Source organism: Chrysemys picta, chromosome 2 (assembly GCF_011386835.1).
Source record: "Chrysemys picta bellii isolate R12L10 chromosome 2, ASM1138683v2, whole genome shotgun sequence".
NCBI lineage: Eukaryota > Metazoa > Chordata > Testudines > Emydidae > Chrysemys > Chrysemys picta.
In genome coordinates, this window is record NC_088792.1 from 279334058 (window position 1) to 279356355 (window position 22298).

At 48.3% G+C, this 22298-nt stretch overlaps 1 protein-coding gene across 1 annotated transcript in view; it reads right to left on the bottom strand.

Moving 5' to 3' along the window:
- Positions 1-774: 774 nt before the first annotated feature.
- The window catches only part of LOC135981181 (uncharacterized), a 49197-nt gene continuing 27673 nt past the window's right edge, over positions 775-22298 (bottom strand). The window contains exon 2 of the mRNA XM_065582437.1: positions 775-2169. Coding sequence (XP_065438509.1) covers positions 1138-2169 — 1032 coding nt within the window. The 3' untranslated portion in view covers positions 775-1137. The remainder of the gene's footprint in view (positions 2170-22298) is intronic.

Consider the following 22298-nt stretch of genomic DNA (forward strand, 5'->3'; position numbering starts at 1 on the left):
TGCTCCAATCTAGGTACTCTGTCTCTAGCTCCCTGCAACCAGGCCCTTCTCTCTCTGAATGCAGAGAGAGACTGTCTACTTAGGCACCTGGCTCTAGCCTTTATAGGGCCAGGTGGGCCCTGATTGGGGCGTGGCCCCAGCTGAGCCTGCTTCCTCCCAATCAGCCCAGGCACCTTGCCCATCCACAGCCCTCCTCCAGGGCTGTTTTAAACCCCTCAGGGCAGGAGCAGGGTAACCACCTTGCTACAGGCTCTCACTCCTCAGTTACCATGACTAGTTTATCTGTAGAGATGGTGGTGGTGATGGCAGAGGCAGGTTTTAAGGTAACTTATTTAAGTAGTGCTACTGCTGATGCTGCTATTGCCTAGCCTGGCTCTATGCTTTGTCTTGGTCTCTGCAACTGGTTCGGGTCTCTGGGAGAGCATCTGGGAGAGTCAACAGGAAGTGTGGCATGGCGTAGTGTTCTGCATAGTGTGACAATTTTTCAACTTCCTGATGAACAGTAATTTCCCAGTCACTACTCACCTGTCTTCCTCACCCCAGTATATTCAAAGTTTTGAGGCTAAAATCAACTTCTGCTCTTTGCTGATCCACCCACATCATTATCTTCCTCATACCCCTCCACTGGCTTCCTCTCCTCCTTTCTGCATTAAATTCATTATCCCCACCACCACTGGTCTCACTTGGAATAGATGATATTTTATTCTCGAGGTTTCTGCAAACCAATGGCTGCATGTCAGATCAGCTATACACTGTTTGCAAGGCACTTTGAAATTAGGGAATGACTAGGCTAACCAATTCATCCTTTTGCCAGGCAATCAGAAATGAACACGATGCAAAGAGGAGAAGGTTAGAAGAACTCAGGGGCAAACAGTTAATTGTAAGAGACATGAAGAATTATGGATCTAATCTGTCAGTGCCCGCTGTAGCACAATGAGGAAGAATCAGTGACCAATGAAACATTACTTTTATTTCCTATTGTTGCTCTATAAGATGGTAGCGTTAGCAGCTTGGCAGGTGGACTATTGAAAGATCCAGCTCTAATGTCCTTTATTGGGCAGGTGTGCCTGTGTTCTGGTGCTTTGCAGATTTTGACTTAGTATGGAGCAGCATCAGGGAGGAAGTTGGGAACCACGTTCAATCTTCTTCCACCTGAATGATGTCCCCTAGTGCCATCCTTCGTGTAGATGGTCTCCTCACAATGAGAACTTCATCTGCCTCGTCTTGGCCAGCGCCCCGCCCCCGGTGCTTTTTGGCCATGTTCTCGAGGAGCTTGCTTGCATCGCTGAGGGTATTTTGCGTTCGTTGACATGCAGTTTGCTGCTTCACCTCCTCTGTGCTCAGCCTCGTGTCCTTTAAGGGCTTGGCTTTGCCGAGCTCTTCCTGTTGCTCTTTCATCTGCCTCAGTCTAAAGCGGCGCCGGGCAGTGTCAGGGTTGGGGCTGTGGCCATCAGGAACTTTTGTGTCCTCATGCAGTCCAGGTGCTTGGAGGGTGTTGCACTTGGCTTTGGGGATTAATGACGTACAGAATGTCACTGGGGCATCTTCGATGGCTGATTTTTTATCCAGCTGGGAGCTTGCCTCTGTGGACAAGACAATTTGGACCTCACACAAGGCCTTGGTGCCTTTAGATGAAAGGGGCCGATCCCTGTACTCTAGAGTTGCCTTCTCACTCCGCTTTATCTTATGCAGGTTCTCCAGTTCCATCTGGGCCAGATTTTTGACCCTTTTCACATGAGGCTCACTGTTGATGGAACCGACGCTGGCCAGCTTCTGAGCAGCCAGTTGAGCTTCTACCTGGATGCTCATAATCTTTTGGAGCTGGGCTTCCTTAACTTCCAGGGGGATCTCCAGAGGAGCCAACTTCACCGGCCTTTTCAGGGGTAGGTTCTCCAGGCTGCTTGCGTCACCCGCATGAAGTAGGCTTGGAGAAGTAGATCCCTCTTTTGTTAGCTTCTCAGCCCAGAGTTTTGTCTCCCCTTTGCTTGACTTAATTTTTACAGTGCTGGGAGGAGGAGAATGAAAACTAGGGGCTCTGGGCTCACTCCTCTTCTTTGCATCTGGCAAGATGAGGATAGGGTTTTTCTCAGGCTGCAGGTTCATGACAGTAACTTCACTAACTGTGCAGTTGAACTTGGACCTCAGCCGTTCCTGCACCACTGGAGCAGCCTGCAAGAACAATAAATGTGCAAACAAGTCACGGTTGTGGATTCTGTTAGTCATTACCGTTAGCGTTTTTAAATTAAAATTTGAGACCTTGTGGAAAGTGCTGGATGGATGTCCCTGAAGACTGAAGCCCCTTAACCATAGAACATTCAGCAGCAGTGCGAGCTTCCCCCACCCCTCAGTGCCTAATGTCTTGTCAGTCTAGATGTGAGAAGGTATTTCAGTCTCCATATGCCTTCAGTACTTATACTGAGCCTAGCCACAAGCCTGCCCGTGCTCCCAGGCATGGCCACCCATCTCTCAGCTGCTCAATGAACCATCTCTGCGCTTTCCTCCACCCTGCCCCTACACTTGGAATGTCCATGCTGAGCACATGGGCAGTGCCCCAGACAGCTCCACCCTTTGAACTCATTTCTGCCGTGCTGTCTGTGAGGAATGCATCTCATTTATGCGGACCCACCCAAAAATGAAATCAATAACACATGACAACCTCTCTACCTATTTCTTCTCCCCCTCTCTGTGTTCTTCTGTCTCCGTGTTCAGTGTCAGCTTCTCAGGGTAGGAGCTATGCCTTCATATCTGTCTGGAGCGCACTTAGCACATCCACTGATTGACGGTACATAGTAATTGTGATGGTGATCTTTGTGATGTAAGAAAGAGTTCCGCCAACTGGGCACTAGCAGGTACGCTCTATTGTCTAAGGGTGCAGCTACACTTCTGCTGGGGGTGTGATTTGCAGCTTGAGCCACCGTACCCATGCTAGCTGTACCACAGCTAGATCACTAACAAGAGAAGTGAGGACACAGTGGTGTGGACTTCAGTGTGGGCTGCACAAGTGAGTATATTTCCAGGAGGTGCAGGTGGGCTTGTGCAGCCTGTTCTGAAGCCTGTGCTGCTACATGCCCATAAGAACATAAGAACGGCCATACTGGGTCAGACCAGAGGTCCATCTAGCCCAGTGTCCTGTCTTCTGACAGTGGCCAATGCCAGGTGCTTCAAAGGGAATGAACAGAACAGGTAATCATCAAGTGATCCATCCCCTGTCGTCCATTCCCAGCTTCTGGACACCATCCCTGCCCAGCCTGGCTAATAGCCATTGATGGACCTATCCTCTATGAATGTATCTAGTTCTTTTTTGAACCCTGTTATAGTCTTGGCCTTCACAACATCCTCTGGCAAAGAGGTCCACAGGTGGACTGTGCGTTGTGTGAAGAAATACTTCCTTTTGTTTGTTTTAAGTCTGCTGCCTATTCATTTCATTTGGTGACTCCTAGTTCTTGTGTTATGAGAAGGAGTAAATAACACTTCCCTATTTACTTTTTCCACACTAGTCATGATTTTGTAGACCTCTATCATATCCCCCCTTAGTCGTCTCTTTCCATGCTGAAAAGTCCCAATCTTATTAATCTCTCCTCATACAGAAGCTGTCCCACACCCTAATCATTTTTGTTGCCCTTTTCTGAACCTTTTCCAATTCCAGTATATCTTTTTTGAGATGGGGCGACCACATCTGCACACAGTATTCAAGGTGTGGGCATACCATGGATTTATATAGAAGCAATATGATATTTTCTGTCTTATTATCTATCCCTTTCTTAATGATTCCCAACATTCTATTAGATTTTTTGACTCCCACTGCACTTTTTGTTCAGAGAACTATCTACAATGACTCCCAGGTCTCTTTCTTGAGTGGTAACAGCTAATTTAGACCCCATCGTTGTATATGTACAGTTGAGATTATGTTTTCCAATGTGCATTACTTTGCATTTATCAACATTGAATTTCATCTGCCATTTTGTTGCCCAGTCACCCAGTTTTGAGAGATCCTTTTGTATCTCTTTGCAGTCTGCCTGGGACTTAACTATCTTGAGTAGTTTTGTATCATCTGTGAATTTTGCCACCTCACCATTTACCCCTTTTTTCAGATCATTCATGAATACGTTGAATAGGACTGGGCCCAGTACAGACCCTTGGGGGACACCACTATTTACCTCTCTCCGTTCTGAAAACTGTCCATTTATTCCTACCCTTTGTTTCCTAACATTTGGATAGGAAACAAAGTCCTCACTGCTGTATTTAGTGAGCCCGCTATGGGATCGCTAATGTGGGTATATCTACGCTAACTGCAACTCACACCCCCAGGTGCAGTGTACACATATCCTTAGACTATAGAGTACCTGCTATTGCCCAGTTTTTTAGCTAGATTAAAGCTAGCTCAGGTACGTCTGAAATTGCTGCGAATCAGTCCCAGAGTAGACTTACCCCGGGTGTGTTTTTGTTTCCATCGTACTCAGCTCTGAGAAGGTGGGAAATAACAGTTTGTTTGCTTATTCAATTTTGTCCTTTTACATTTGACAAATGTTGGGTTCCCTTCCCCCAGCCGGGTGCAGTGGAGCTGCTAATTAATGGACCCGCTGACCTTGAGCAAGTCACTTTTCTGTGTGTCTCTTCCCCTCCTGCCCTTTGTCCGTGTTCTCCATTGAGCTTGTAAGCTCCCTGGGCAGAGATTCTCTTATGTGATTGTACAGCGACTAGTGCAATCAGGCCCTGACTTCAATTGGGGCCTCTAGGCCCTACTGTAATACACATGATTTATAAAACACATTAATTTGTTCTTCCTCTGCTGGCTGGAGGGTAGTATTGCAGAAGAGCATGGGCTATTATACTCCACATTCTCTCTTAAACTCATCTCACCAAATCCGGCTGTGCATATCTCATGCCTGTCCACCATCTATTTCCTGGTCACCAACAACCATGGGTATTTACTTAGAGTATCTTGGCAACAGTGTGAATTAATTATGATAAATAAAAAGGTCATAGAATCATAGAATATCAGAGTTGGAAGGGACCTCAAGAGGTCATCTAGTCCAACCCCCTGCTCAAAGCAGGACCAATTCCCAGCTAAATCATCCCAGCCAGGGCTTTGTCAAGCCGGGCCTTAAAAACCTCCAAGGAAGGAGACTCCACCACCTCCCTAGGTAACGCATTCCAGTGTTTCACCACCCTCCTAGTGAAATAGTTTTTCCTGATATCCAACCTGGACCTCCCCCACTGCAACTTGAGACCATTGCTCCTTGTTCTGTCATCTGCCACCACTGAGAACAGCCGAGCTCCATCCTCTTTGGAACCCCCCTTCAGGTAGTTGAAGGCTGCTATCAAATCCCCCCTCATTCTTCTCTTCTGGAGACTAAACAATCCCAGTTTCCTCAGCCTCTCCTCATAAGTCATGTGCTCCAGACCCCTAATCATTTTTGTTGGGGTCATTGTCATAAAATCATTGTTTTATTAACAGACATCCCTTTACCTCTCACCCTCCCCCCAGTGAGGCACCTGGGGTTGTGTACTTCTCTGTAAAAGCAGACAAATACAGTGAAAACATAATTGAAACTCCTGTCTAAAATTCAAACACACAAAGCAAATGGGGGAGGAGGCGCTCAAATACAAATGACCTGTAAGGAGGGAAGGTAATAAATGTGGGGCCCAACAGTGATCATTCTAAAAAAACACCATGGTTGAAACGTGTTTGAGGCACCGTTAAAACCTGGGGATTGAAGGGCTGAGCCGGATTTCCCAGCAGGGGGTGAATGCCGCGTATCAGTGCCCAACAACACAAAGGATCATTCGAAAGCTCATTTCTTTGCTGAGTTGTCACGTGCTGGTGGGATTATCATTGATAAATTATGGCTCCACCTCAGTGCCTCCAGGGACCGAACACAGCACCTGGCTTCAAAACCTTCCAAAACAATCAGCGGAATCAAACCCAGCCTGAACCCAGCTGTGATATAAGAGGCTATAAATTAGAATAGAGCCCTCCCATTAGACAAATATGAGGTGCAGCCAATAAAGTAGTGGCTACTAAACTGCATTCTGTATGGCACATAAAATGTCTGCTGAACCTGTAAATTATTCCCCCTTGCCTCTTTCCTGCTATGATTTCCTTTGCTTTTATATTAGTTTGAGAGAAGTAGGGTTGAGTGGTTAGAGCAGCCCCTACTGTACTCGCGGGGTAGAGTGTGCGGGGAGGAAGAGAGAGGAAATTCTCCTTTGGGTAGATTCTGTACACCACCTAGATCCCAGTAAAGCCCTGCCTGAGCTCAATGCACAAGGATAAATTGCTCACTCCGTGACCCTTCACATGTTACTTAATAGCCTCTCAGAATGCCCATCTCTAATGTGTATAATACAGGGGTCGGCAACCTTTCAGAAGCGGTGTGCCGAGTCTTCATTTATTCACTTTAATTTAAGGTTTCGCGTGCCAGTAATACATTTTAATGTTTTTAGAAGGTCTCTTTCAAAAAGTCTATAATACATAACTAAACTATTGTTGCATGTAAAGTAAATAAGGTTTTTAAAATGTTTAAGAAGCTTCATTTAAAATTAAATTAAAATGCAGAGCCCCCCGAGACTGGTGGCCAGGACCCGGGCAGTGTGAGTGCCACTGAAAATCAGCTCGCGTGCCGCCTTCGGCACACGTGCCATAGGTTGCCTACTCCTGTTATAATACAACCGGAGACTTAATTAATTAACAGGCCCAATCTTGTACGGATAGTTGCTCCATACACAGACCTCCCCTGAGAGTCCCGTGTACAGAGCAATTACTTCCCGCTCCGAGGATCAAAGGTGCTATACAAGAATTGTGTTTTACCAAAGAGAGCATATGTGTTCGTTTAGAAGCCGCAACCATCTCTGTAATTTCACTATTTTCCTCCACGGCTTTGGATTGAAGGTGGCTTCTGTAAAGATCTGCACGGTAATGGCAGGGGAGCTACGCAAGACTGGCTTCTAAACAACAAATGCTTGATAATTAACCTCTGTTATCTAGGCCCCATAGGATATCTCGTTACCCAGCATAGTTATCAGAGAGGTGTACGTCTGTGGTGGTCGCTTTACCTGCATTGCAAGGTTCTGCCTAAATAGCGAGTTCACATTCAAAGGGTGGGATTTTCCAAAGGACCTCAGGGAACTAAATGCTTTTTAGAATCCCACTCACAAGCTGTGGGGCTTGCCCCTGTAGGCGGGAATTGGTCCTCTCAGCTCTGTGCTATGTGGGGTGCCCTGTCTGTGTGTTTGTCTCCCCATCCCACTCAAAGGGATGGAATCGGACATCTTCAATGCACTGCCCCCTCCACCCCAGTTGCCTGGGATTGCGTGAGTGAAGGGGGAGAGGCGGGAAAGATAGGCCAAGTGCATTGCCAGTGGGATGCACATTGGCCCCCCACCACACCCAACAGGACCTTGGCCAACAAGGTACTAAAAACAACCCACCCCCCTGAGTGACGTAGTTGTACTGACCTAACCCCCGGTGTAGACAGCGCTTGGTCGACGGGAGAGCTTCTCCCATCACCGTAGCTACCGCTTCTTGGGGAGGTGGAGTACCTACGCCAACAGGAGAAGTGCTCCTATCAATGTAGTAGCATCTGCATCACTGCCACATTTTAAATGTAGACCTACCCTGGTTCTTGGGGCCACCTGCCCCTGCCAAAGGTTCTGCATTGCCAAGGAGCCGGGTGGGCAGTAGGGGGTCATGAAGCCATGCAAATCTCGGAGAATCTGGGTTTTGGGAGCTAGACCCCTGTTTCATGTGAGGAAGGAGGGCAGACCACCCCCCTACATAACTCCATATGTGAATCCTCATGGATTTTTCCTCCCTTTCTTGGGTTTGACCTCAGGAAGGGCTAACCTGATCCTGGCGTTATAATGTACATAGGAACGTTAGGTGCATCACGTTTGAAGGGCCTCCTTTAAAAAGCACTGAATTATATTTGTCTTAGTCGCGCTTGTGAAGTTCACTCACTCTGCTGGCTAGGAGCAAATTTATAATCTATTGTAAAAAAAAAAAAAAAAAAAAAACCTCAGCAATCCTGACCCCTTCCTAAATAAAACAAAGTATTAAATCCCATTGCTGCAGGATAATCTGCAGCAATAAACAGTTGGCTGTTACACAACTCAGTCGCTTTTCTTCCCATCATCGCGTGGAACGGCTGAGCGTTGTGGTTCAAAGAGGGCGACAGAGATACTGAAGCAAGCAAGTTCACAGATCAAATCCTTCATCTTATCTGGTTGAAAGCTGGGCCCAGAGATCAAAGAGTCCCAAGGTTAAGTCCCTAATTAACTCAGAGCCATCTTCAAGATACCCTGATTCGCCATGTGATCTGTGAAATCCAGAAGTGCTGGTCCCTAAGCCCCTGAGGCACATGGAGAGCCATTCAACGGGCTGTCATGCAAAAGGCTGTCCCGTCAGACAGGAAAGAGCAGTGATTTATTTTAATGGTTAAAGCACAGATGTTTGAGCACACTGCAAATTATGCAGGTACAGAGAGTGACTCTAATCACTCTGAATGAAGATAATGCACATAGATACGGCCAGTGCTCCCAGATAACTCCCAGCCCAGGAGCAAACATCACCAAGCATCCCACTACATTCACCAGCCCTGCCAGTTATCCCAGGGGAAATATCAGCAACAGCAGAAACTTGCATCAGGACATCAGCACTTTTTTTTTTAACATGAATTTTACATGATGATGTTTTGGGGGCCCAGTGGATGCTGGATAAGCAGAGCTGGAAGCACACTTTACAGTCCTGTTCAGAACCAAGTGACCACAAAAGCACAGGGATGGGGACAATACCAGGCCTACCCCAGGACATACATACACCTAAAACAGCGGTTCTCAAACTGTGGGTCGGGACCCCAAAGTGGGTTGCGACCCCATTTTAATGGGGTCACCAGGAATGGCTTAGACTTGCTGGGGCCCAGGGCTGAAGCCTGAGCTCCACCACCTGAAGCTGAAGGCTGAAGGCAGTGGGCTCAGGTTACAAGGCTGGGGATGAAGCCCTTGGGTTTCAGCTTTGCACCTCCCCTCTACCCAGAACGGAGGAGGGGGGGTTGGGCTTTGGCCGCCCCACCCGGGGCAGTGGAGCTCAGGCGGGATCAAGCTTTGGTCCCCTGCTTCTGGGGTCATGTAGTAATTTTTGTTGTCAGAAGGGGGTCGCGGTGCAATGAAGTTTGAGAACTCCTGACTTAAAGGAATACACTGCACAACATTACATAACTCCTTCTACAGTGCATAGGGATTTGATCTCACACCAGCATAAGTCAGAAGGAACTGTCGGCCTCAGTGGAGTTACCCAAGTGACACTGGTGTCAGCAGGTTCAGAACCAGGAATGCAGAGTCTTTGCCTTGAGAAAGATGCCACGAGTCTATCCTGGCCAATGCTGAAAGAGGAGACCCCCCAGGTTGCTCTAGAGAAGTATGAGACGAAGTTTCCTGGAATTATCTTGTGGGTCTGTTAAAACAGTTTCTAAATTATAATAACAGCAAGCAGGATCTTCAAAAGTGCCTAGACAGGATGTATGTCTGTTTGTGTGTGTGGGGAGGTGTCACTAGCTTATGACTTGCAGGACGTGGGTTCAGTGGCTACTCCACCACAGATATCCCGTGTGACTGTGGCCAAGTCACTTAGTCTCACGGTGCCTCAGTCCCCCTTCTGTAAAGTTGGGCTGAAAGCACTTTTCTCTTTCACAGGGGTGTTGTAAGGACAAATAGAAAGATAGCGAGGTGCCCAGATAGCATGGTAATGGGGACAGATTTTGGGTGCCCAACTTATGGATGTTCTGAAAATCAGGCCCTTTCAAAGTTTCCCAAGTTGGACATCAAAACTTGGAGGTCCCCAGAATCACTGGTTGCTTTCGGAAATCTTGGCCAATAATACTGAGTGTTTATGTGACCCTTTTATTATCCCCTTTTTATGTGGCTTCCTGTTTGACTAGGGATCAGGACATCACAAATGTTATGATATATTTACTATGCACTGCATTTGCATTCTAGAATCAATTTTTATACACTACGGAATACATTTTACGGGTGATATTATAGGATCTGGATTTACAATAGTTAACCCAAAATGGTGTAGTGTGGGCTTAATTAATTTGTGTTTGTAAAACTTTTGAGGTCGTTGAATGAAAGGGGCTACAATGTCGTTAGCATGTCTCTCCTCCCCGTTGTTCTAATTGCTTTGCTAGGTCCCCATCACATGCCTCGGGACAGACACTGCCACTTCTCACATGGTTTTCATTTATAAGAAACAGAGAGAATGTGCACCTTGCCCCACTCACATGCTTCACAAGTCACATGGCCGGCCAAGAATACCAAAATGGTGATTTTATCATCCAAAAGCTCCTGTACCACTGCTTAGAGTTGCACAACAAGGCAACTGTTCTGTTATCTAACTCTTGGTAGGCTTTTTCCAGTTACTTTATCCTGCCACAGTGTTGTCTAGTAGAGAGACCATGGGTCTAAGTACCAGACATTCTCGTGTTCCAATCCTGTGCATTATATTGATCCCTGTATGACCTTGGGTAAGTCACATAAGCTAACGTTTTCAAGCTTCAGCACCTAACAAGGGACCCAATTCCATATTTAGACCAATGGTGCCTACATTTAGCCTCCTAAATCCAGACTTAAGCATCTAAAATAGTGACATGATTTTCAATGAGAGCTGCTGGGTGCTCAGCGCTTTTCAAAATCAGCCCATGTATGTATGTGCCCCAAATAGAGATTTAGGAGCCTAGCTTTAGGCACATGACTTTAGATACAAGCTTCTTGTTCAGACGTGCTGAGCCCCTGCAGTTCCCTTTCTCTTCTGCAGGACTCCATGGAGGAGTAAAGGTTTGCACATGCAGAGAGGACCAAACTGCAAAGTTCAAACCCAACCCTAATGCTGGGGAGTATATCTTAGCGCGAGCAAGAGTTTCCACAGACGGACGTAATCTGTGGAAGCAGAAGAATGAAATGCAGACTCGCCTTCTAACTACCAGCTGCTTCGCCACCAAAAAAATGCATTCCTCAAATGATAGTGACACAAACAGAACTTACAGAGACCAATAAGATCAAGCTTCCTACAATAGAATTTCCAGTTTTTCTCAGTTTAGGGCCTTGCACTATGCTTGCTACAGTGGACATTCCTGTCTAGAAATTAATTTGTTCTGCACCCTCACAAAGATAAGAGAACCCAGTGCTCTCTGATCAGTGATAGCTGCCCAGTCTACAGTTCTCCTTCCGTCTGCCTGTTCTAAACTCGCTCCGTAGGCTCAAATAGATCCAGGCAAACAGGCCCATGTCTTCTCATACCCTGTCTGCAAAGAGAGGGCTGAATTTGAGGAAAGATTGAAGATTGGAACAAAAGGTTGCTGCTCCCAAGCAGATAGCTCAATAGAGGTAGAAAAAGTAATCTCTTGGGCCGGACTCTCTGGTTAGCACAGGGATGTAGTGGAGGTGGCAATACGTTACATTTATGTTCTCTGGGGCCTCTGAGAAGTGGTGTGGTCACTGGCATAACATAGGGTTACCATTCGTCCGGATTTGCCCGGACATGTCCTCCTTTTTGTGCTAAAAATAGCGTCCGGGGGGAATTTGTAAAGTACTCAAAATGTCCGGGATTTCCCCCCTCCCCCGGCAGAGCAGAGCAGAGCGAGCGGCTGGGAGGACTGCAGGAAAGTCCCGGGCTGGACTCCGGAGCAGCTGTAGAGGAGCCGGATCCGCCCTGCATTCTGAGCAAGTGTATCAGCACAAAGTGCAGCCCTCCCCCTTTTGCAACTGGGAGCGGTTTCTGCCATGCAGCGTAGCAAAACGGGAGCGAGAGCACTTTGTGCTGATACAAGGGCAGCTCTCCCCTGCAGCCCGGTCCGGCAGCACTGTGCAGGGCCAGGGACCGGGTTTTGTTGTGCTGGGGAGCGCAGCCACGTGTCCGGCTGGCACAGAGCCCAACACCCTGTTCTGAGCAGCAGGGTAAGGGGGCCAGGGGGCAGGAGAAGGGGCAGGGAGGTTCTGGAGGGGGCAGTCAAGAAACGGGGGGGGCTTTTGGGGGGTAGTGGAGAAAGTTTTGGGCAGTCAGGGTACAGGTAGGGGGTAGGGTCCTGGGGGGCAGTTGGGGGGGGTCTTAGGAGGGGGAAGTTAGGGGACAAGGAATAGGGAGGCTTAGGTAGGGGGTGGGGTTCTGGAGGGCAGTTAGGAACAGGGGTCCCAGGAGGGGGCAGTCAGGGGACAAGGAGCAGGGGGGTGGGGGACTGGGAGTTCTGGGGGGGAGCTGTCAGGGGGCAGGAGTGGGGAGAGGGATCGGAGCAGTCAGGGGACAGGGAGCAGAGGGGTTTAGATGGGTTGGGAGTTCTGGGGGGGCTGTCAGGGGGCAGGAGTGCGGAGAGGGATCGGAGCAGTCAGGGGACAGGGAGCAGAGGGGTTTAGATGGGTTGGGAGTCCGGGGGGGGGGGCTGTCAGGGGGTGGGGAGTGGTTGGATGGGGCGTGGGAGTCCCAGGGGTCTGTCTGGGGGTGGGGGTGTGGATAAGGGTTGGGGCAGTCAGGGGACAAGAGGCAGGGAGGCTTAGATAGGGAGTGGAGTCCTGGGGGGCAGTTAGGGGCAGGGGTCCCAGGAGGGGGCAGTCAGGGGACAAGGAACAGGGGGAGGGTTGGGGGTTCTGGGGGGGCGGGAAGTGGAGGGGCAGGGGCGGGGCTAGGGCGGGGCTCCTCCCGTCCTCTTTTTTGCTTGCTGAAATATGGTAACCCTACATAACATAGCCTTCACATTAGCTTTCACTAGATTGCACACAGCCCTAGGAACACTTCTGGAAACCAGGGGATCTACTGAATATAGCAGCATCCTGGCTGGCTTCCTTTCTCCCAGAAATGCTCCCTGCAGCAGGGTTGGCCTTGGTTGCCATAAGAACCTTGAAGGGGGCACTGGAGAAACCCTCAGGAAGCCAACTCCCCCGATTTCAATCTGCTTTATACAAGGTGACCAGCCAAAGTCAATTCTGCAACTTTGGGTACGTCTATACTTACCTCCGGGTCCGGCGGTAAGCAATCGATCTTCTGGGATCGATTTATCGCGTCTTGTCTAGACGCGATAAATCGATCCCGGATTGATCCTGGAAGTGCTCAGTTCCTTTAAAGGGTGGTGTTGAGCCTTGACCATTCACTTAGCTCCAATCATTTTCCATCCCTCCGGCCGTGTACTGCAGCTATTGCTCATTAAAAACTGTCACTCTGTTAATATGTTTCTCACATGTTCCTGTTCGGCTGCCGGCAAGAAACAATATTATTGTAGTGTTCATGTTAAAGCAGAAGTAACTCTTAGCACAGGTAATCTGCTGACACTTTGAGAGCAGTGGGAGAATCAATACAGCTTCTTTACCAGAAGTTATTCAAACACACCTGGGAGTCTGTAACTTTCTGACTTCTCCCTTAAAACTTACCACTTTCTTGTTGAATTCTTAAGGATTTAAGACCCAAGGAGGCAGCAAAAAACCCATCCATTGATCCACGAATGCCCTGGATGATGACAGAGTTTGATGTCTCTCTTTCTTTCCCAAGCTTACCATCTCTCCCACCCTGTCCCCTTCCTGCTTTGTTTGGCGGGAGTTCAATGTAGCAGATAGAACATGTAGCTGGTAGTTAGGAAATTCAGTTCACCTGCCACTGACTTGCAGCATGGCCTTGGGAAGTCACTGAACATCAATATGCTTTACAGTTACTGAAGATCCTACAGCCTGTTTTTGCAAGGATAGGGATGTCTGTTAAACCTGATGTCCTGGCCCTATTCCGGTCAAGAGAACAATCCATTCTCTTCCTACCTAAATTCCTACTTGTAGCTTCAGTTCAAAGCAGTATTTGCTTCACGTCCTGTCCTAAGCCATTTAGCACTGTTGTGCATTGTTATGCCGCCATTGTGTTCCACTCAAGAAGTGGCTGCATTTCAGCGATAGCTGGATTCCTGTGTGTGCAGTTTGGAAAATGACATAAGATTTTCCAAATGGAAGACAGAATACATTAATCTATGACATGAAAATATAATACATGTGAAAGTAATAACTGTTTATGTATGAAACAGATTTAATACATAAACCGGGCCAAATCACACTGTGAGATAGTTACTCACACAGCACCTACTGAATTCAGCTTTTTGGAAGTTACATCAAGTAGCAATTGAATAGAGTGACTAAGGGCTGGTCTACACTGCGGGGGGGGAGGGATCGATCCAAGATACGCAACTTCAGCTACGCGAATAGCGTAGCTGAAGTCTAAGTATCTTGGATCGAATGACCTGGGGTCCAGACGGTGCGGGATCGACGCGATCTTAGCAAGTCTTAACGAGACACGATATATTGATCCCGGATAAATCGATTGCTACCCGCCGATACGGCGGGTAGTGAAGACGTACCCTAAGTGGAAAGACTCTGGATTTGAATAGAATAAGCCTCTGACAGTAGCTACTGTACTGTTAAAACAACCAGACTCTCTCAATAGTAAATCTAACCCAAACAGAAGAAACCACCAATGATTAAAAAGACCAGTGAGAGCGTATAACAGCATCACTCTGCTGCTCCGTTTGCATTGACGTCAGACAAATAAGATTAAGTAAAGACATGCTCAGCTACACTAAACCCTTAAACATAGCCCCATATTGCAGCTAATGCCAAAATCTTAGCCCCCACTCTGTCTGCTTTGCGGAGGCATAGTCGCAAGTAACCTCCCCTAGGCAGGCAGCTGAGAATTCCACATGACACAGAGGGCACTTCTCCCTCCCATCCTGCACAAAAGGGGCATGCTGGGGTGGGCAAACTAGGGATGGAAAGGAGTGGGGTGTCCCATCTGCTCCCAGGTGGCACATTGATCCCTAAGTCGCCACTGCATCTGGCATACTTTAAAGCATCCTCGAGGCTGCTTTAAGTTGTACTGACTGTTGTTTTGGCCCCGGGATGGTCCAGGATCGGGGGACAGAAAGATGGTTTACAGTCACCTTCCCTCAGCTTTGGCAAGTGTAACCTGGACACTGCTGAGAGCTCCAGAGGGCTCATAGAAATGGTGCCCTGGTCTGATAAAGAATAACAGACCAATGCAGAAATAACCCCAAGGGCTCACCAAATGCTCAGTGAGACATGCAGCTAAAAACCGGTGACCACAGGCGCAAAGCCTGCTGCCTGACCAATCAAATGAGCGTCTGTTAAAACCGTGACATCACCAATATCTGTACCTCTGTTAAACTGCACAAACATCCAAGAGAAAACACAGCTGGGAAGAAACAACCTAAACCAAACAGAATTCCTAAGCAATTCAGGTAGGACACCAATCAGCAAATGAAAACACCCACCCACAATAAATGTCTAACCCCCAACCACATGCGGTACAGAGTCTGAGCCAGACCCACTGCCCCTGTAGCTAGTGAGCATCAGTGACTGTGGTCAGGCCCTTTGGGTGAAATCCATGACTATGCAGGTGCCAGCAAAAATCCTATGCCCCCCCTTAACCCTCTCTAAACGGGGCTGAAGTGGGACTCAAATGGTGGATCGGCTTCTGCGAGGCCTCAGCACAAGGCACAATTTCACCCTGCATATAACCCATAGGTTTTTCCCTGTGGATTTAGTAGGTAAAGTGTGTTTCTAAGGGCTTTTCCACACAGATAACGGGACCAATATAGCTAACCTGGAATAGCTCCTTATGTGAACACTCTATTCCAGAATAAAAATCACTTTCTGTGCTGGATTAGCTAAATTATACCAGACTAGCTCTTACAGAAGAGTTATTCCAGAATAGAGATGCCAGTCAATGTTCCATAGGTAGACAAGGATTAAGACATTTTTACTGTGAAACAATTGGGGACAAATTCTGCTCCTGCTTTTGTTCCTCCTCCTCCTCCTAGCAGATACAGCCAGGCTGGGTCGTGCTCATTTCCAGCTGCTTAGCATCTGGTGCACAACTCTGTGGTGCCTTAAAGGAGAAGGCCGGTGCTGAAGCCCAGCCTAATAATATTATATACAGGGCCCTGACCCTACACTCTTATGACGCTTGTAGCCTCATTCAGAGCCATGTTCTTCATGGTGCCAAAATCCTTTTCAGAGCTTTGCCCACGTGAAAGACTCTTCTCAGTGAGGTTCCTCTGGGCACTGCTCATCTCCCGCCGGGAATCACAGCCAAGCGTTTCAAAAGCCACTAGTGATTTTGGGTGCTTCACTATTTCGGTACCCAATTGGGGACAACTTAAAGTGGACTGATTTTCAGAGGATGGGTGCTCAGCACGCCCTGAAAACCAGGGCCCTTTCAGGTGTCTCAAGCTCAGAACCCCAAAAAGGAACCCCAGATTGCTAGGCACCTGTGAAATCTTGGACACTATCTGCAAATAATTTCAAGAGAGTCTCCAAGCTTTTGGGCAGAAGAGAGGGCCTTGGGGTTTTGCCCACCATGAGACTCCATCTGTGGCCAATATAATGTTTTGCTTAGACTTTATGGAAGGTCTGTCTTCATCATGCATTCACTTACAACCCCCATTTATTGCTTGTGCTGTGTGCCTGCCTGGAGAAAGAAGTCTTTCAACTAAGGTCCCAGTCTGGCAAACACTTACACATGTGAGTAACTCCATACGTGCGATGACGCAAATAGTCCTGTTGGCTTGAGACAGCCTACTCATGAGTGGCGGAGGGCAAACACAAGTCCTATGCAGCTCTTAAGTCCCAGGTAAGACCTTAAAATAGGGTTTAAGTGGAGCTGGGGCCTTGTCCTGACCCTCTGGCACAGGAGTGAATTTCACCCCATGTGCACTTGCAGGGCTGGCTCTCGGGTCTATGCAAGGCCATTCCTCTCATTCCAGTCAAACAATATAATATTCAGTGTCTGTGATTTACCAGAAATTTGCTCCTTCTCAGAAAGATCACACACAGACCTATCTGGCTCTCAGCATCCAATGACCTTACTTCCTAGAACTTGAAAATTGCTGCTCCTCCCACTGTGTTTCCAGACAGATTTTCCTCCGAGCTTCCACACTCCACCAGTGATGGAGGCAATTTCTTCCCCTCCCAGCTGACCTGGACAGACTTTTGGTTTCTCAGTGAGTGAAAGGTGCATCAGGTCATCCCCATCCGATAAACCCGGGTTCCAAGAAACCTGCATTAATTCTCCCCTGACAATGTTACCCATTCCAATTTCCTGTGCTGCTGTTTCATGCCATCAGAGTACACTGCATGGCAAAGTCTATCAGAACATAATATGCTTATGTAAAGGAAGTTAAAGCTATTGCATGGGACTTGTCTTAGCTGGTGGTTAGAGGGCAAAGGGAGGGCTCTGATTTGCTTCTATCTCATAGTCTTGAATCATGACTTGAAAATGGGAGGAGGTGAAATATCAGATCCTCTCTGGCTGCTGTAGGTACCATCAACATGCATACTGTGAGCAACCCAATTGGTTGGGTAGCCAAAATAGTGTAGGTCCATGCGAACAAGTGCCATATAGGTTTGACTGTGACAGGAGGAGGATAATATGACTGCCAGCTCTCAGTTTTTGAGACCACCTCCTTGATGGCAGATGTCTACACCAAGTGGAAGTACAGTACTGCCCACCATTCGTGTTGGGTTTGTTGCAGATGGGGAAACAGAGGCACAAAGTGACCGTGGCTCTGATCCAGCAAGGGACTGAAGCACGTCTGTACCTACAAGCTGGTGAGAGTCCCGCTGACCTTGCTGCATCAGAGCCTAAGGCCTTGGCTACACTTACCAGCTAGTTCGACAGCTGGAAATCGAAGTTCTGGGTTCGACTTATCGCGTCTAGTCTGGACGCGATAAGTCGAACCCGGAAGTGCTTGCCGTCGACTGCGGTACTCCAGCTCGGCGAGAGGAGTACCGCGGAGTCGACGGGGGAGCCTGCCTGCCCAGTGTGGACCAAGGTAAGTTCGAACTAAGGTACTTCGACTTCAGCTACGTTATTCACGTAGCTGAAGTTGCGTACCTTAGTTCGAATTAGGGGGATAGTGTAGACCAAGCCTATGTGACTCTTCCAACATCACACTCTGAGTTAGTGGCAGAAATGGGTCCTAGCTCCATATACCATCTTCTTCTCCATTGCCCTGCCCCATCTCCCCAGTTGCACCCCCCGTCCCAAGAAGCCACGTGCCAGAGCGAGCGAGTTTTATCCATTTTGGTGCTTCTGATAATCCAACCTCCCTAATGGGCTTAAAACGTGAATCCCAACTATTACTCATTTTCCTATCCTATCTGACAGATCAGGTTTGGTTTCTGCACCTCTCTGGATACTTATGTTATTTTAGGCCACTGGACTCTGCTTCTGATGGCAGGTCAAGAAGACCAGCTGAGCTGCCGTGTTCAAATCTAGATAGGATGACCAGACAGCAAGTTTGAAAAATCGGGACGGGGATGGGGAGGCAATAGAAGCCTATATAAGACAAAGCCCCAAATATTGGGACTGTCCCTATAAAATCGGGACATATGGTCACCTTAAATCTAGATGGCAACTAGCAAGGCCTCCAATCATGGTACAGATCCTTCTGGTATTGAAATGAGAATGAATCGACATAGATATAATTGCCACCTGAAGGCTAAAATTAACGCTCCACCTCTTCAGACTGTCATACGGATGTGGGGGGTCTTTTGCCACACCCAGAAGCTTGTGAGAAACCAGCAGCATGCTTCCAAAGCTACAATGATTCATGCAGTCACTGCTGTGCCATGCTATGCACGTACAGTGTGTACGTGCCGCCATGTCGCCACTGAGATACAGCGTGTGTCCTGGGCTCTCACAACACCCTGTAAGGGTATATTGTGTAGAACAGTACACACTCTGCACTCACCATTCTGCCACAGCGCGGGCCATGCAACCACTGCTGCCCTTTGCTGCAGGACAGAGTGCTGTACAGTCACCACTACCCCTTGCCTAGGGTGACCAGATGTCCCGATTTTATAGGGACAGTCCCAATATGTGAGGCTTTTTCTTATATAGAAGCCTATTACTCCCCACCCCCTGTCCCAGTTTTTCACACATGGTGTCTGGTCACACTGCCCTTGCCACACTTCACCCACTACCGCACCATGCTGTACAGAATCAGGCGCTGCTTTGCCAGGCTGCGATTAAGTCTGTGCTGCCCAGCAGGGTACAGAGCACACTGGCAGCTAGCCACACCATGAGAAATCTGCGCTGCTCTGTTATCATTGCTGGGGCAGAGCATGATGCTTGCGATTCACAGCATACAGAGGCACAGTATTCGGCTGTCTGGCTAATAAAGGAAAAGTGCCGGCTTGGGAATCCTTGCACTTAGACAACTCGCTGCATTTTCAAGGTGTTATTCTAATCTTATTCTATTAATATAGTGAAAAAGGAATGTGACTAGACCAGGGGTGGGCAAACTTTTTTGGCCGGAGGGCCACAACGGGTTCCGAAACTGTATGGAAGGCCGGGCAGGGAAGGCTGTGCCTCCCCAAACAGCCTGGCCCCCGCCCCCTATCCACCCCTCCCACTTTCCACCGCGAATGCCCCCCTCAGATCCCCTGACCAGTCCACCCCCCTGACCACTCCCCTGTCCCTAACCGCCCCCCCAGGACCCCACCCCCTATCCAAACCCACCTGCTCCCTGTCCCCTGACTGCCCCTAGGGACTCCCTGCCCCTTATCCAACCCCCCTGCTCCCCACCCCCTTACCATGCCACTCAGAGCACCAGGACTGGCAGCCGTGCCGCCCGGCAGGAGCTCACAGCCACGCTGGGCAGCACTGCGAGCTGAGGCTGCAGGGGAGGGTGGACAGCAGGGGAGGGGCTGGGAGCTAGCCTCCCCAGCTGGGAGCTCAAGGGCCAGGCAGGACAATTCCATGGGCCAGATGTGGCCCGTGGGCCATAGTTTGCCCACCTCTGGACTAGACTTATCAAAACCTAAATAGTAAACACAGGTTTTCCCAAAGTGGCATAACCGGTCTCTGAAGAGCCAAGCTGATACCCAAAGGAACTGCAGCTAGGAAACTCCAGATTCCATTGGCATTCTTGGCTTCTACTGCCCTCTCTGTGCCCTTTTCTTCTGGCTTTTTTCTTCCTTAGTTCTCTTTCAAATGCTGAAAAATGATGCAATCGTTCTCCGGCTGCCCCACCATTAAACCATCCAGTGCGGTCCTCTTAGCCCCAAGGTCTCCTAAAGTACAGTAAGAAGAATCAGGCTGAAAGTCCCCATTAAGACTTTTCTCAGTAATCAAAGTCTGGGGGATGGGATAGCAGCAGAACTATTTGCCTCTAAATCACTGATTTTAACCTGGCCCATTTTGGTAGCAATGGTGATTTTCTTCTCTGGGAGTTTAAGTACAGCTGCTGGTTCTCAGGGGAACAGATATCCACATCAAGAAAAGTTACTAGCATGCTTCTGTTATGGAGAAGTCCTACAGAACTGAATAGGAATGAAACTAGTGGGGTTCTATAGAAATGATGCTAAAAACGTACAATGAGTTTATTAGAGAATCCTCATTACATTGTACTGGATGGTTCACAAATTCGATATCATTTCCTGTTAACTTCTGTAGACCTTTTCCATAAGGATTGGCACTAACTGGTACCCTTCCTGGCAGATGCCAAAGGCTGAACGGCCATGGAGACCGATTTACTTTCTTACCCTGAGAATTGGTCCCACTACGTGAGGACACGGGTGGAGGAATGCACAGGCAAATCCTACACTTGCTGCGATATCATCATCCTTTTCAGGATAGCTAGTGGACTTCAGGCCTGTCAAGCCAGCATCTTTTGCCAGCACTAGAGCACTCTGTCACATCCTGGATACCACCTGAGCCCAACCCAAACCTTTTTTAAGCCACTGGAGACACTTCTTCCCAGAGGTTCTTCCTGCTCCGGCCACCATGATAAACTCCCTTTTAAACCAATGCTTTTTTGGGAAGGGTTTAGTCTGTTTTTACTGCATATGCTGCACTTCCAAATCTTTACATCATCCTTCCGGTGATATTGCAAGTGCTGGTTCAGTGCCCCATTTACCAATTACGGTATGATTAATTTTTAAGGCCCTTCTGCACTGATCACTCTGATCAGCCAGTGGCTCCTGTCTTGCTCTCAGCTTTTTTCAAGACAACATTTTGAAAGGTGAAATTTCGTCATCTCTCTAAGGCAAGAATCCCAGCTCATCAGCAAGACCCCAGCCGCTCCTATACTCACCAGCCGGCCTGGCAGTTCCTGTTTTGCTCTTGGTTTGATCATTCCCAGCTGCGTCTCCGGCTGCCAGCGAGATTTATGTACTTCGCTGTGTTGGAGCTGCCGTTGCAGTGTGTGCTGCGACAGAGCGCCTCTGTTCACTGGGGATCAAGGAGGGCTTTCAGGGATAAGTAATGGGAGGATTAGGGTCAGTGTTTATACAGGCACTTAGGAAAATTGGTCCAGGGTGGATTCTGAATGTCAAAAAGACAAGTGTGAAAATGGTGTATTCCTCTGATTTCCCTAAATACTCCCTCTGCTCCCGTGCCGTCTTTCTCCCTTGCCCCTTTATCTTTTTCTTCCTTTTATTCTCTCCTGGTTTCTTTTCTGTCCTCTCATTCTCTATCTCCCTTCCCTTCTTGGTTCCCTCTCTTTTCTCCCTCTATTGCTTTCCCTCTATCTTGTCTCTCTTTCCATTTGATACTGGAACAACCTCTAGTCACACAGGTCACAATTTTTAAAATTAGTCTCCTACACTGGAATGGGTTACCTAGGGGGAAGGTGGTGGAATCTCCTTTCTTAGAGGTTTTTAAGGCCCGGCTTGACAAAGCCCTGGCTGGGATGATTTAGTTGGGGATTGGTTCTGCTTTGAGCAGGGGGTTGGACTAGATGACCTCCTGAGGTCCCTTCCAACCCTGATAGTCTATGATTCTACACCCCTGTTTTGGCACCTACAAATAAGTGGTCTGATTTTCATAGGTGCTCAGCTCCCAGCAGTTCTCAGTGGGGTTGTGGGTCCTCAGCACTTCTGAAAATCAGGCCATTTATACTGTAACCCCCCCCACAGCCGGGTGTCCCAGACCTCCAGATACAAAGTGGCACAGTGCTATAGGCACCTTCAGGGGTTCCCAGGGACACGCGTAGGTGACAAGTAACAGAGAGGACTCCTTCACTAGGGCCACCAGAGAGAAGAGGTGCAGATACCCGCAGCACCATTGCTTCAAATGACAACATAAAGAGCAAACAACAGTTCCCAGCCCCGCCCCTAGGGGCCGCCCAATCCAGCCATGCAAAAGGAAACAAGGTCCCAGTTCCTAAGCTCTAAATCTTGGGCCATGAAGCCCTAGCTCCCAGGATGCTGCTTCCAACCTGCTACTCCTTTTCTCCTGTAGCCGTTAGTGCCCC